The sequence below is a fragment of the Alligator mississippiensis genome, chromosome 1 (assembly GCF_030867095.1).
Source record: "Alligator mississippiensis isolate rAllMis1 chromosome 1, rAllMis1, whole genome shotgun sequence".
Lineage (NCBI taxonomy): Eukaryota > Metazoa > Chordata > Crocodylia > Alligatoridae > Alligator > Alligator mississippiensis.
In genome coordinates, this window is record NC_081824.1 from 242,287,852 (window position 1) to 242,300,340 (window position 12,489).

Genomic DNA, 12,489 nt, shown 5'->3' on the forward strand with positions numbered 1-12,489 from the left:
AAGTTTGGGGGGAAAAAAAATTAAACCTAGGGGAACAGGAATGCCTTGCAAAGAGAAAATGGCAGTGTCCCTGCACTACAGTTGATTATAAACTGCCCAGGAAGGGCACATTGAGCTTGGACCTGGGGAATCAGTGCCATATCTAAAAACAAACAAACAAACCTGCAGATCCTAATGATATAACAATGTAATTAGTACAGACAGAAATCATAGTATGTGAAATGACAAGACTGCAGATGGTACAATATCAAGATCCAACAAGCCCAAGGAACCTCAAAAAGCCTCAAGCAGAGGTATGTGGAGAGGCTGACATTTGCAGGGAGCTCCTTGCACCATAACAGAAAGCTTCCCCTATAAAAAATACGCAGCAAATGCTATATTCTATACAAAAGTGAGAAGCTGGTTCAACTTCCTGCCTTGTTTCTTATTAATCATCAGTGTTTGACTAAAGTGTTCTTTAATGCCTCACGTTTCCCCGCACCCCTCCCATCATGAAGTTATTTGTACTTTGCAATCAAATCATTTCTCAGTCTACTTCCTGATACAGCACAATTTGCTTAGCTTTCCAGTTTCTCAGTATGTCATTTTCTCTGGCCCTTGCATCATTTTTACGGCTGTTCTCTGCACCCAGTAGGGATGTGGCAGGAATACAAACCCTTCTGCTTCAAGGCAAGCAGCAGCCTGTGGTAAATTGTTAGGAAGAACTCACTCCTCTGCAAATTAATCCAGAGCTACTACTGCTTCTAGGACAGCTTATTCCTAGAAACAGGACTTGGGGCTAGATGGGCCCCAGCTGTGACCTATGCTGGCAATTGCTGGGTGAAGGCAATGCTCCTGTAGTCAGTAAGGCGGGGACCATGAACTAGTACCCCTCTTACACAAACACAGCTACAAATGCATTCTCCCCAGGTATTACTTTCAGTAGTTCATGCACTATTGCTTGACCAAGCCCTAATCCTCCAGGCCTGAGCACAGCCAGTTCAGCTAGCCTCCTGTGTGATTCTGGTGTTAGGGGACCTCACCCTCAGAGCTGCTGGACTGTCTCTTAAGCATGCTGGCTGCAGGACAGAAGACCTTCCCACAGCAGAAGACAGCAGTGACCCTGGAACTGAACCATAAGCAGCATGGTGCAACAGATGGACAAAGGCTGTGGATCAAGAGACCTGGGAGTTCTATGTCCATGGGCAGCTCATTTACAGCAGCAAGGGGTCTCTAATGCAACATGTCCAACCTGAGACAACAAGGGCCCAAGTTCGCAAATGTCTCAAGACCCTGCATTTCCAGTGGCCTGAAGATAAGCTCTCAGCACCTATGGAAGCCAGACCCTCCACACAGGCACCTAAAGCTGGGCACCCATCCTGGCACGTTTGACCTCTAATTGTTCTGTGACTCAGTGGCATTAGCTGTTCAACAGGGCTCACTCACCTTTAAATCCAGGTTACATCAAGTTCTCATCCCCTTCCCCTCAACTGGATGTATGTCGCATGAGGAATAGGAACCTCTCCCACATGCAGGCTCCTCCTCAGGCTTGCTCACTTCTCAGCCACCATGTGTGCACACAATCCCTTCATTCAGAGTCACAAACGTGCACACTTCTCACACTCACAATTTGTATCAGGAAAGCTGAGGCAGAGTAGGCTGGGCAAGGGGGATGGTGACAGCTGCAGCATACGCAGACCCAAAGAAGATGAAAGCTTGATGCACACAACATCAGCTCAAATGGTTTCTGAGTCTCATGGCTGGGAGGTAGGGGTAGTAAGCCCTAGCCCATGTAGCACAGAAAAAAGCACAGGGCAGCGGTTCAGGTCTGTCTGCCTTTAATCAGAGGTAAATTAGTTCACAACATCAATGAGAAGCCCCAGGTCCAAATGCAGAAGTGCCATGGCAGAGATGATCCCCACTCCCACTGCTGTAAGGCAGCCTCTGAATAACCCAGCACCAGGCGGAGGGCAGAGTCACACACAGGCCCCAGGCACCAACAGGAGAGAGAGAGAAGCAGGGGCAAGGGCAGGGGCTTGCTCCCAGTGCCTCTTTAGAGAGCTTTAAGCAACAGCCAAAGAGCCCCTCCAGAGGTTTCTTCATAGTGTCCTGGCACAGTTCTCACTTGGGGCAGCAGCATGTTAAAGAGTGGGCACTAGCCTGATGGCTACCTCTTTCCTTCCATGAAAATGCCCTGTACAGATACAGCACGGAAGCAGCAGCAGCTTCTAGGCTTGTGGCATTACTCAACCTCCAGGTCCTTGTACAACAAGCTAAAAAGAGAATACCCCACTGTACCCTCATTCAACTTGACATCAGGGCTCAGAGGGGCCGCAGGCAGGTTATGGATTCTTGGAAGGTACATTAATACTCACCCTCTTCTTTCAAGCCCAATGGCAAAATGGATTGCTCTCTTACTAGGCACCCCCTAACTAGGTCTCTGAGCCCTAGGACAAATACTCTTCTTGCCATGCTTCTCCCCATAAGGGCTCACAAATGGATCCTAACGTCATGCCCAGCATTGCACGTGCTTAAAGTTACAGGTCAAAGTTCCCAAGGCTCACAGTGCAGGGGCCCTGGGTCACTGCACAAGGAGAGCGGGGTGTAGGGTCCAAAAGGAGCCAGAGTCACAGATACAGACACATCTGCCTCCACCCACCCAAGGCAATCAAAATCATGTATATTAAAATATATGGAAGGAATGGGTTTCTTTTTCATTGTCTTCTGAGTTTGATCAAGTAAGCTGCACCCAGGGCAACTGCCAGATTTTACTTCCCAGTCACAACAGCTAGAAACTACACCTGGTTACCCGACTCCAGGAGCTGGGGCTTTAAAGAAAATCCTAAATAACATGGCACAAAATGGTAAGGAGCCAACAGCACTTTGCATCTGTCTCCCGCTTTTCCAGCTAGTCCTAGGACTTCTGGAAACTGCCTGGGCCTACTGTCTGCCTGCTGACAGGGGCCTGAAGCACTAGATTTCTTCTGATCACCAGCCCCATCCCACTAGCAGAACCAATCCATCATGCTGCTCAAACTGCTGCATGAAAGGAGTTATTGGTATCAGCCCAGATCTCAGACAAACCCAGCCTCAGCACCTGGCCCTTTCTCCACAGCAGGGAGCATCCAACCTGGTCAATGCCACATCTGAGTGAAAGACAGACAGAGGGGCATATGACAGCCACTCTACCCCGCCACCCCCCTCAACACACACACACACAGCCTCCTCCTAAGTGTTAAGAAACTGACTTAGGACAGGCAGTTCCCAGCAAAAAGCCACTGCAGCCAAGCATGGTCTCAGGACACAAGCTAGGAAGGGCAAAAGCAGCAGGTGCTCTGTGTCACTCCCACCCCACCCCTCAGAAACAGGCTCTCTCCTTCTGCCCAGAAGATGTTTCCTTGCCCAAGAAACCCCAGCTTGATGTCCCCCACCGTGATAGAAGCACACCCCAGGCCCAGCCCGGACCCTCCTTCCCCCCCATGTTCCTCTAGGACCTACCTACCTTAGCTGCAAACTCTCTCCAAACTGCTCCTACCCACAATTCACCCCTCCCCAAAATAAGAGGTACCAACTGGAGCAAGAGCACTTGCCCCTGCAGTCACCTGTAGAGCAAGTATCCCCATTCCTTGGCTGCTGCCATTTCTTGAGAGCCCTAGCTGTTGCCCATCTCTTGCCTCCCTCTGCCGAGAAGGCTGCATGACTGCCCTCTACCCCCACTCCTTGACTGCTACTCCTGGAGTGGAAGACTACACTGCTTCTTGCCCCTCCTCATGCCTGCAAGGAGCTTTTGGGGAAATCTGGCAATTCAGAACTGTTTTCTTAGATATGCTTAGCCTTTGGGTATATCCAAATTTAGAATTCCAGGAGTCCTGAGAGGGCACAAGCTAGACTCTTCCAGCCTATAGCCTCAGCAAAATGGCCAGGGCTGAATGAGCTGCAGATGGAAGCACTCCTTACCACGTATCAGTTCCTGTTCCTAAAGACATCTCCCTGTCCCAGCTTGCGCCATTTAGCTGCTGCCCCAAACCTATTCTGGAGGCATACTGCAAGAGGGGGTTCAATCCTCACTGCTTGCACAGTGATTCCTCCCCACAGACAGCCCTCTGCCTTGCCACCTGCTTCAATCCTTGTATCTGGTCAAGAAGCCCCATATTTCCCTCCTGCATGGCAATGGGGCCACCAAAGCCCAGGTGTAGGGGAGTGGGTAGGCCAAAGCTACTGCCACAACCCACTTAGCTCACATGTGCTTTTGGCCAAATCTGGCGCTGGGGGAAGGGCCAGCCATTGATACAGGCACACTAAGGGTCATTCTAGTTCCAAAACACAGCGGGGGGGGGTGGGGGGGGGGCACGGCAGGGGCCTGGAAATGGAACTACACACAGCACAGTAGAGACCTATATGGACTGAGACACTGCCTGCACCTCCTTCTTCCCTGACTTCTAGGGAGGGAGAAGAAAGCTGTCTGGGAAGGGTTGGGAAGATGCACGTCCATGGGTGTGTGTGTTGCACACAGAGTAGGGATGCTTTCCATCAGCAGGACCTTTCATCCAGGCCTCAATAAGGACAGGACCCAAGAGGTGGGAGCGAGTGGAATCCTCCCAGTCCCTGGAATAGCCCAACCCTGGCCAGGGGAGCAGGCAATTCCACGTGAATTCTTCCTGCTTTCTTGCTGGTGGAGAGAACTGTAGCTGAGCCCCATGCAGTCGGGCATTCCTCTGCAGGTGCTGTGGTGCCCCTCGCGCGCTGGGAAGGTTGGGGACTGGCGTGGAGTCCTTGCCGAGGAAAGCAGGAGCGGTGGAAGAAGGGATGGTGTGGAGGAAAAGTCGGAAGGTACAACACATACATCCAGGTGATTGTAGTGGAGGGGAAAGAGGGAGTCTCGGGAGGCATTTAAGCCTAGTGCACAGAGAGGAGAAAGACACAATTTATAAGGCCATAGTGAGGATGGAGGTAACCCCAGAGAGCAGACATGTGCAATTCCCCAGATTGGGCAGAACAAGAACACCTCTGCCCTGCCACTGGGGACGTGCCACTCTTGGGTGAGGAGGAAGACTTGCAGCACCTCCAAAACACTGAGCTCAGCCTGGTCAAACAGGGTTGTCCGGGGAGGGCTGGGACTGGCAGGCTGGTCATGCTGGGAAGTGCCAGGTCAGGTACCTAGTATCCCAGTACTTACTATCCCCACGAACAGGGAGGGATCTGCAAAAAAAACGTTCTTAAATACACAGGCTCTGGGTTCTGTCTGTTTACAGTAGCTGTCTGCTGAGGGCTCGCTCAACTCACAGGGAGAGCCTGGAGAGTTGTTCCCAGGCTCAGAGAAGGTCAAGCCTGCACCCCAGGTGTTGCTATAGCCCCAGGGGGTGGCTCCAGATGGGGCACCTTTGGATCTCCTGCCTCACATGGAGAAGGTGCATATTCTGCATCAGTGGCCGCATCACCCAGGGGCTTGGTCAGCCACTGGAATGAATGCCCATGAACTGAAGCTGCAACCCCCTTCTAGAACTTCCGCTTTGGCTCTCTGGCTCCTGTGACAGCTCCTGGTTCCTTGGTTCTCTAGATGACTGGGGGCACTAAAGCAAACATAGGCTGAGCCTCCAGATCTATCCTTTTTACACAGGGTATACACCCTTTCAGGCGCTTGCATGAGTCAGAAAGACTAAAATCTCTTTGTAGCAGCCTTGAATTTTCCCATGGACCTTCCTGCCCAAACTCATTACAAGGGAAGCCTGCAGCCCATCAGTAGCCTCTCTAGATAATGGCAGGACAGCAGTAGATGGACTGGGGTCTCTGGCATGGCAGGAGGCTTGGTGCTCCTGCCACTTCATCCCCAACCTGCCTACTCTTAGCCTGCAGGTGTGGCCTGGGCTGACTGCAGTCATCTGACCCAGGAGGAGAGTTGGGCTTAGGAAGGATAAGCCCAGGCCCCAAGATGAGCCAGTTATAACAGCTTGGAGCCTGCTGAGAGATCACAACCTCAGCAGGATGGCTGACAGTCAACATGGAAGGTAACACCTCAAGCAGTCTGGATGTTTGGGGAGGAATTAAAGGGAGCAGGAGGAGGTTCCTAGGGACCCAGGGAGGGGGCAGGAGCCCAGATTGTGAGGCTGAGAATGTGCGACCAGCAAGGGTCCCGGAACCCCAGAGGAGGGGCTAAGTGGAAGAGAACATCAATGAAGATGCTATCTGCAAGGCATGGTGTAGGAGTGGAGCAGAGCAATGCAATTAGCCCATAAGGCAGTGACCATGGCACCTGCTGGTCATTTGAGAGAGCAATTTAGGAAGCCCTGGGGCAGACTCCCTCACATAAAAGTAGAAGACAGCAAGGTGTGGCAGGTGACTGAAGGGGTGATTGCCCACAAAATGGGACTGAAGGAATTCCAGGAGTTTCATGGCCACCCCTGGGAGGACACCCTGTCACATCTGGTACTCAATGGTTTTCTGGGCTCACTGACCGGTTTACTGGAGAAGATGAAGGCTTTGGCCCCTGGCTTGAACAGAAAACAAGCAAGTGAGAGTCATCACTAAGGCCTGGTACAATCTAGACGCTGGTGGGGGGAGGAGGGTGGCTGGCATGAGGTCAAGAGTAAGGCTTCTGAGCCCTCCCTATCAGAGCAAGAAAGAGCTCTTCCCTAGGCCAACAGGAATGTGCCAAGGGCTCTGACTTCCCTCATGTGGCCCCAGCAGCATGGTGGAGGTGGGGCAAGGGGGAGGTACAGGGGGTGGAAAGGAGGGTTGGGATCTGCATCCCTCACCTGAGACTGGTGTGATCAGAGAGGGGAAGAACTCCTAGGCTCAGGGTGCAGGCCCTCAAGGAAAAGAGCTCCCAGGCCACCACCAAGACAAACAAATAAATCAAAGAGCATGGTGGTGCAAAGTGTGCAGCAAGGAGTAACCACAGAGGAAACAAGCTGAGATATGAACCTTGGGGGAGCTGGGGATCTACCCTGGGAAGTTCCTCACCCTTCCTCCACACTGGAGAATGGGTTCCTGTTGATAGGCGGTACAGACTTCTTGCCTCTCTAAATACAGAGAATGCAAAGTCTGTCCTCTTCTATAGCACAGCAGATAGCTGCCAGAGCTAATGCCTTGCCAACACTTCCCTTGGATAAGTAGTGAGTTGCACCCATACCATGGAGAAATGAGACCCCAATTTCCTCTCTTGAAAAGGAAACCTAACTCCCCTCTGTTCCCTGTCATGGAAGGCTCCTTGTCAACCCTGCTCTTCTGAAAGGATATCCCATCTCCTTGTCTTTCCAGAAAACAAATGGTAGGGGTCCCAGAAGCTAGGAAAACGCAAGTCAGAACTCCCCTCGCTCCTCCTAGTTTCTACCTCCTGAAAGGAGGAGATCTCCCCACCAACCCACTCCCTTCATTCCCAGCCCTGCTCCCCTGGAAGGGACTCGATCTTTTCCTTTGTAGGTTACTTCACAACTGCCTCTCGGGTACAATCCACAATCAAGACAGCAAGAGACTCCAATGCTGATTGGCTGTCGTGGCAAGAGAGTATGAGTGGGGAATGAAGGAGAAGCTCATGCAGGGTTAGTGCATGGCATAGCTGAGCAAGAAAGGGTTAGTGAGCCAATGCAGGAGGAAAGTGTGTGTGTGTGTGGGGGGGGGGGGGGGGGGTTGAGGGGAGAAAGGAGAGGTAGGGTGAGGGGGAGTATATTAATATAGCCAAAGCCATGGCAGCCAAGGATTGCCTAGGCAAGGCGAAGCCCACCCCAACCCAGCCTGGAACATGATCCATTCCTCTGCTTCAAGTCATATCCCAGTACTAGCTATAGTACACCCACAACCAGGGCCTCTTGGTGAAGCAGCCACCACTACAGCTGCCCTTGCTCTTTAAACCCGGGCTTGCACAGCCCCCCTCAGCACCAGCCCCATGTGATTCATTCTCTCCGCCCACATCCCATCACATGCTGTGTCCCTTACGCCAGATACACACCTGAGCTGGTTCCAGATACCTGATCTTTGGCACCCACAGTTCACCACAAAAAAAGGAAACTGCTCATGCTCAGAACAAACACGTCTGCCAGAGACTGCCCAGTCTTCTCTCTCTCAGGTTAACCTCTCTGAACCATCCCTCTCCCCCAACCACCCATCTACTGTCCTGCCTATACCCTCAAAGAGACTCAACTTCTGACCTCCTCCCTTTGCTATAAACCACTGGAGGGGCATAAGGAAGCCAGAAAGGAGGGCATGGAGTCCAAAAATCTCAGCCCTCCTGGAGGCAACAGAGATATATAGTCTTCTGCAGCTGTAATCTTCTTACCACTACACACACACATGCCTTCAGCACCGTGCCTTCTCAGGGCACTGCACACAGCAGATGCCACAGATGCCCACAAAGCCCTCCCAGAAGTCACACACATATGGAGACAGTGGTGAGTGAGATAGTCAGTGCTTTCAGCCCTACACCACAGAGAAGGGAAGCAGCAGCTTGAGTTGTTAATAGGAATGCCAACACTAGGGTTAGGGACAAGCTAGGGCTGGTTTATACTGTAAGGTTCCAAAGCAAGGCTCAAAAGCCCATCAAAAGCAGAAGCCATTCATCAGATGGTCCACAGAAACATACAGCAGGAACAAGCACCAAGCACTGCTCTTTCTGAGCTGGCTGACTGATGGCAAGAGAGGGGGAAAGGGAGTGTACCGGAAATGAATGGAGGCAGACAGGGGTGCCAAGACAGGCCATCAGCTCCCTGAGACTGCAGGGGGCAGCACTCCAGCAGGAGCCTTCCTTAGCCTCTACTGCCCCCTGCCTCTCACAGCTGGCCTAGGCTGTTCTTGATGGTGGACTTGTACTTACCCCACTCCACTCCACGCCCATACTCACTTCCTCGCTACCGTCTGCGGCATTCTCATACTTGACATTTCCCACCAGGCTGTCACGGCTCCTCCTCCTCTCAGCACCATCTCCCTCCTTCAGAATCTCCACCACCTTGGTCTGGTTAATGGGATCAATGCCCTGCAGAGAGGATGGAGCAAGGGAGCATCAGAATCAAGACTGGCCTATCCCTACTAGCTACCATCTCCTCCAGGGGACTTGTTGGGGGTCATGTTGCTATTCCCCTGGTCTGAGGATCAGACACAAAAACAGATCAGCATAGACCACCAATTACCCCCATGCCAGGAGGCTTACTGGGATGATCTAGCAAGTGGGTGGTGTGGGTACAAAGGGAGAAGGAAGAGCCCTGTGTATGGAGATGTCTCTAGGGCTATATTCCCTATCAAACCATGCTGCAGAACACCATGCAAACTGTAGGCAGACTGCCTGGAGGACTCAGACTGGCAGAACAATAAGGTAGTTTGCAAGCCAAAGACTATTGCCTGCAACCATAGGCAGATCCAGGATTTTGTAAAGGGGGGTCTGGGAGCAGTGATCAGTGTTGCAGGGGTGGCTGCACCTCCCCTCAGCTTCTCTGCCCCCCCCACACCCCCTCCTCCAAATTGCACCACAGGAGCAGAAGCCTAGGATTTTTTTTTGATGTCCCTGAAGCAGATAAGATGGAAGGGGAGGAGGACACCCTTGGGCAAGAAGAAACACCACGTTCTTCACACTCTAAACAGATCAAGAGATCCACGATGACCCAGAGGAGGAGGCGACGAGTGCTCGTCATAGGAGACTCCATCCTGAGAGGTACGGAAGGACCCATCTGTCGCCAGGACCCCTCGGCACGAGAGGTATGCTGCCTCCCTGGAGCAAAGATTCGGAATGTGACGGAGGTAATCCAGGCCAGGATCAAGCCCACCGATTATTACCCCATGGTCCTAGTCCATGTGGGTACTAATGATGTGGCCAGGAGAACCCCCGATCACTTGATGGCGGACTACTGTGCTCTGGGCGGCGTGCTGAAGGAGTTCGGTGCCCAGGTGGTTTTCTCTTCCATCCTACCAGTGACCGGACGAGGAAGACGGCAGGAGAACTGCATCAGAGAGACCAACTGGCGGCTTCGGCAGTGGTGTCTCGAGGCAGGCTTCGGCTTCCTGGACCATGACCCGCACATCACGACGAGGGACATGCTCAGCTGGGATGGGCTTCATCTGTCCCCCAAAGGTAAGCATGTGTTTTCTTCTAGGTTGGCGGATCTCCTCCGGCGGGCTTTAAACTAGGCTCGTCGGGGGGAGGGGAGTACGAGGGCAGGGGAAGCTGTGGACCACCAAACCATGTGGCACCCACAAGGACAGCCCAGCCTGAAGAAGGAGAACATTGGGAACCTGAAAGCCATGGGGAGGCCAGCACAACAGAACAGGTAAGGAACAAGAAGGTAAGAAACAATGGGCCCCATGGGACTGGGAGCGGGGGGGGCAGCAAAGGCGCCAGTCGCAGGGCTCAAGTGCCTATATACTAATGCTAGGAGCATGGGGAACAAGCAGGATGAACTAGCACTCCTGCTTGCACTAAACACCTATGACTTAGTGGGGCTAACAGAGACCTGGTGGGATTCATCCCATGACTGGGCGGTACATATTGAGGGCTATAGATTGTATAGAAAGGACAGGTCGGGGAAGAAAGTGGGGGGGGTTGCACTTTATGTCAGTGAGCAATATACATCAATCCTCATCAAGACAGAATCCGAGGCTGAGGAAGTAGAAGGATTGTGGGTTAGGCTACATGGGGGGCAAGGAGAAAGGGATTTGGTGGTAGGGGTCTGTTACAGACCCCCACACCAAGGGGAAGAAATAGATGCGGGGCTCCTGAGGCAACTCTCGGAGACCATAAAAGCTAAAGAGGCGGTAGTCATGGGGGACCTAAACTACCCGGACATCTGCTGGGAGACGCAGACAGCAAGGTCCCATTGCTCACGCAGGTTTCTAACTTGTGAACAGGACCTCCACCTGACACAGGAGGTGTATGGTCCCACTAGGGGGAATGCCATACTGGATCTGGTATTGGCAACGGGAGATGACATGATAGGGGACCTCCAGATTGGTAGCTATCTGGGAGACAGTGATCACCTTATAATAGAATTCAACATAAGACGGCAAGTGGGTAAGGTAACTAGTAGGGTAAAAGTGCTAGACTTTAGGAAAGCTGATCTCATTGCACTCGGGCGATTAGTCAAGGAAGCACTGCAGAGTAGGAGTTTTGATGGGATGGGTGCCCAAGAAGGGTGGCTGTGCCTAAAGGAAACGATCCTTTGGGCACAAAGCAAGATGATCCCCGAGCGAGGCAAAAGAGGGAAAGGGGCCAGGAGGCTTCCCTGGCTGACCAGAGAAATCCAGGGCAGCCTAAGGGCCAAAAGGGGAGCGCATAAAAAGTGGAAACAGGGTGAGATCACTAAAGATGAATATACCTCCTCTGCTCGTGCTTGTAGGGAGGCAGTTAGGCGGGCCAAAGCTACCATGGAGCTGAGGATGGCAACCCAAGTAAAGGACAACAAGAAATTGTTTTTTAGATATATTGGGAGTAAAAGGAAGGCCCAGGGAGGAATAGGACCCCTGCTAAATGGGCAGAAGCAATTGGTGACAGATAGGGGGGACAAGGCTGAACTCCTCAACGAGTTCTTTGCCTCAGTGTTCCTAAGCGAGGGGCAAGACAAGTCTCTCACTGGGGTTGTAGAGAGGCAGCAGCAAGGCGCCAGACTTCCATGCGTAGATCCTGAGGTGGTGCAGAGTCACTTGGAAGAACTGGATGCCTTTAAGTCGGCAGGCCCGGATCGGCTCCATCCGAGGGTGCTGAAGGCACTGGCCGACGTCACTGCAGAGCCACTGGCGGGAATATTCGAATGCTCGTGGCGCACGGGCCAAGTCCCGGAGGACTGGAAAAGGGCTAACGTGGTCCCCATTTTCAAAAAGGGGAGGAAGGAGGACCCGGGCAACTATAGGCCGGTCAGTCTCACCTCCATCCTTGGTAAAGTATTTGAAAAAATTATCAAGGCTCACATTTGTGAGAGCCCGGCAGGACAAATTATGCTGAGGGGAAACCAGCATGGGTTTGTGGCGGGCAGATCATGCCTGACCAACCTAGTCTCTTTCTATGACCAGGTTACGAAACACCTAGACACAGGAGGAGGGGTGGATGTCGTATACTTGGACTTCAGGAAGGCCTTCGATACGGTATCCCACCCCATACTGGTGAACAAATTAAGAGACTGTGATGTGGATGACTGCACAGTCCGGTGGGTGGCGAATTGGCTAGAGGGTCGCACCCAAAGAGTCGTGGTGGATGGGTCGGTCTCAACCTGGAAGGGTGTGGGCAGTGGGGTCCCGCAGGGTTCGGTCCTTGGACCGATACTCTTTAATGTCTTCATCAGCGACTTGGACGTGGGAATGAAATGTACTCTGTCCAAGTTTGCAGATGACACAAAGCTATGGGGAGAAGTGGACACGCCGGAGGGCAGGGAACAGCTGCAGGCAGACCTGGATAGGCTGAACAAGTGGGCAGAAAACAACAGGATGCAGTTCAACAAGGAGAAATGCAAAGTGCTGCACCTAGGGAGGAAAAATGTCCAGCACACCTACAGCCTAGGGAATGACCTGCTGGGTGGCACAGAGGTGGAAAGGGATCTT

The 12,489-nt window shown here is 52.4% G+C and overlaps 1 protein-coding gene across 7 annotated transcripts in view; it reads right to left on the reverse strand.

Annotated features, from left to right (window-relative positions):
- Positions 1-12,489, reverse strand: part of KLC4 (kinesin light chain 4) — a 55,325-nt gene that overhangs the window by 13,548 nt on the left and 29,288 nt on the right. For 4 of the 7 annotated variants that reach the window (XM_059720362.1, XM_014599220.3, XM_059720365.1 and 1 more), the window contains one exon: positions 8,786-8,944. In XM_059720362.1, the coding sequence (XP_059576345.1) occupies positions 8,786-8,944 (159 nt within the window). Of the gene's footprint in view, positions 1-1,800; positions 4,876-8,785; positions 8,945-12,489 lie in introns of those variants that run through there. The other 3 variants (XM_059720366.1, XM_059720364.1, XM_059720363.1) reach the window with 3 other exon arrangements.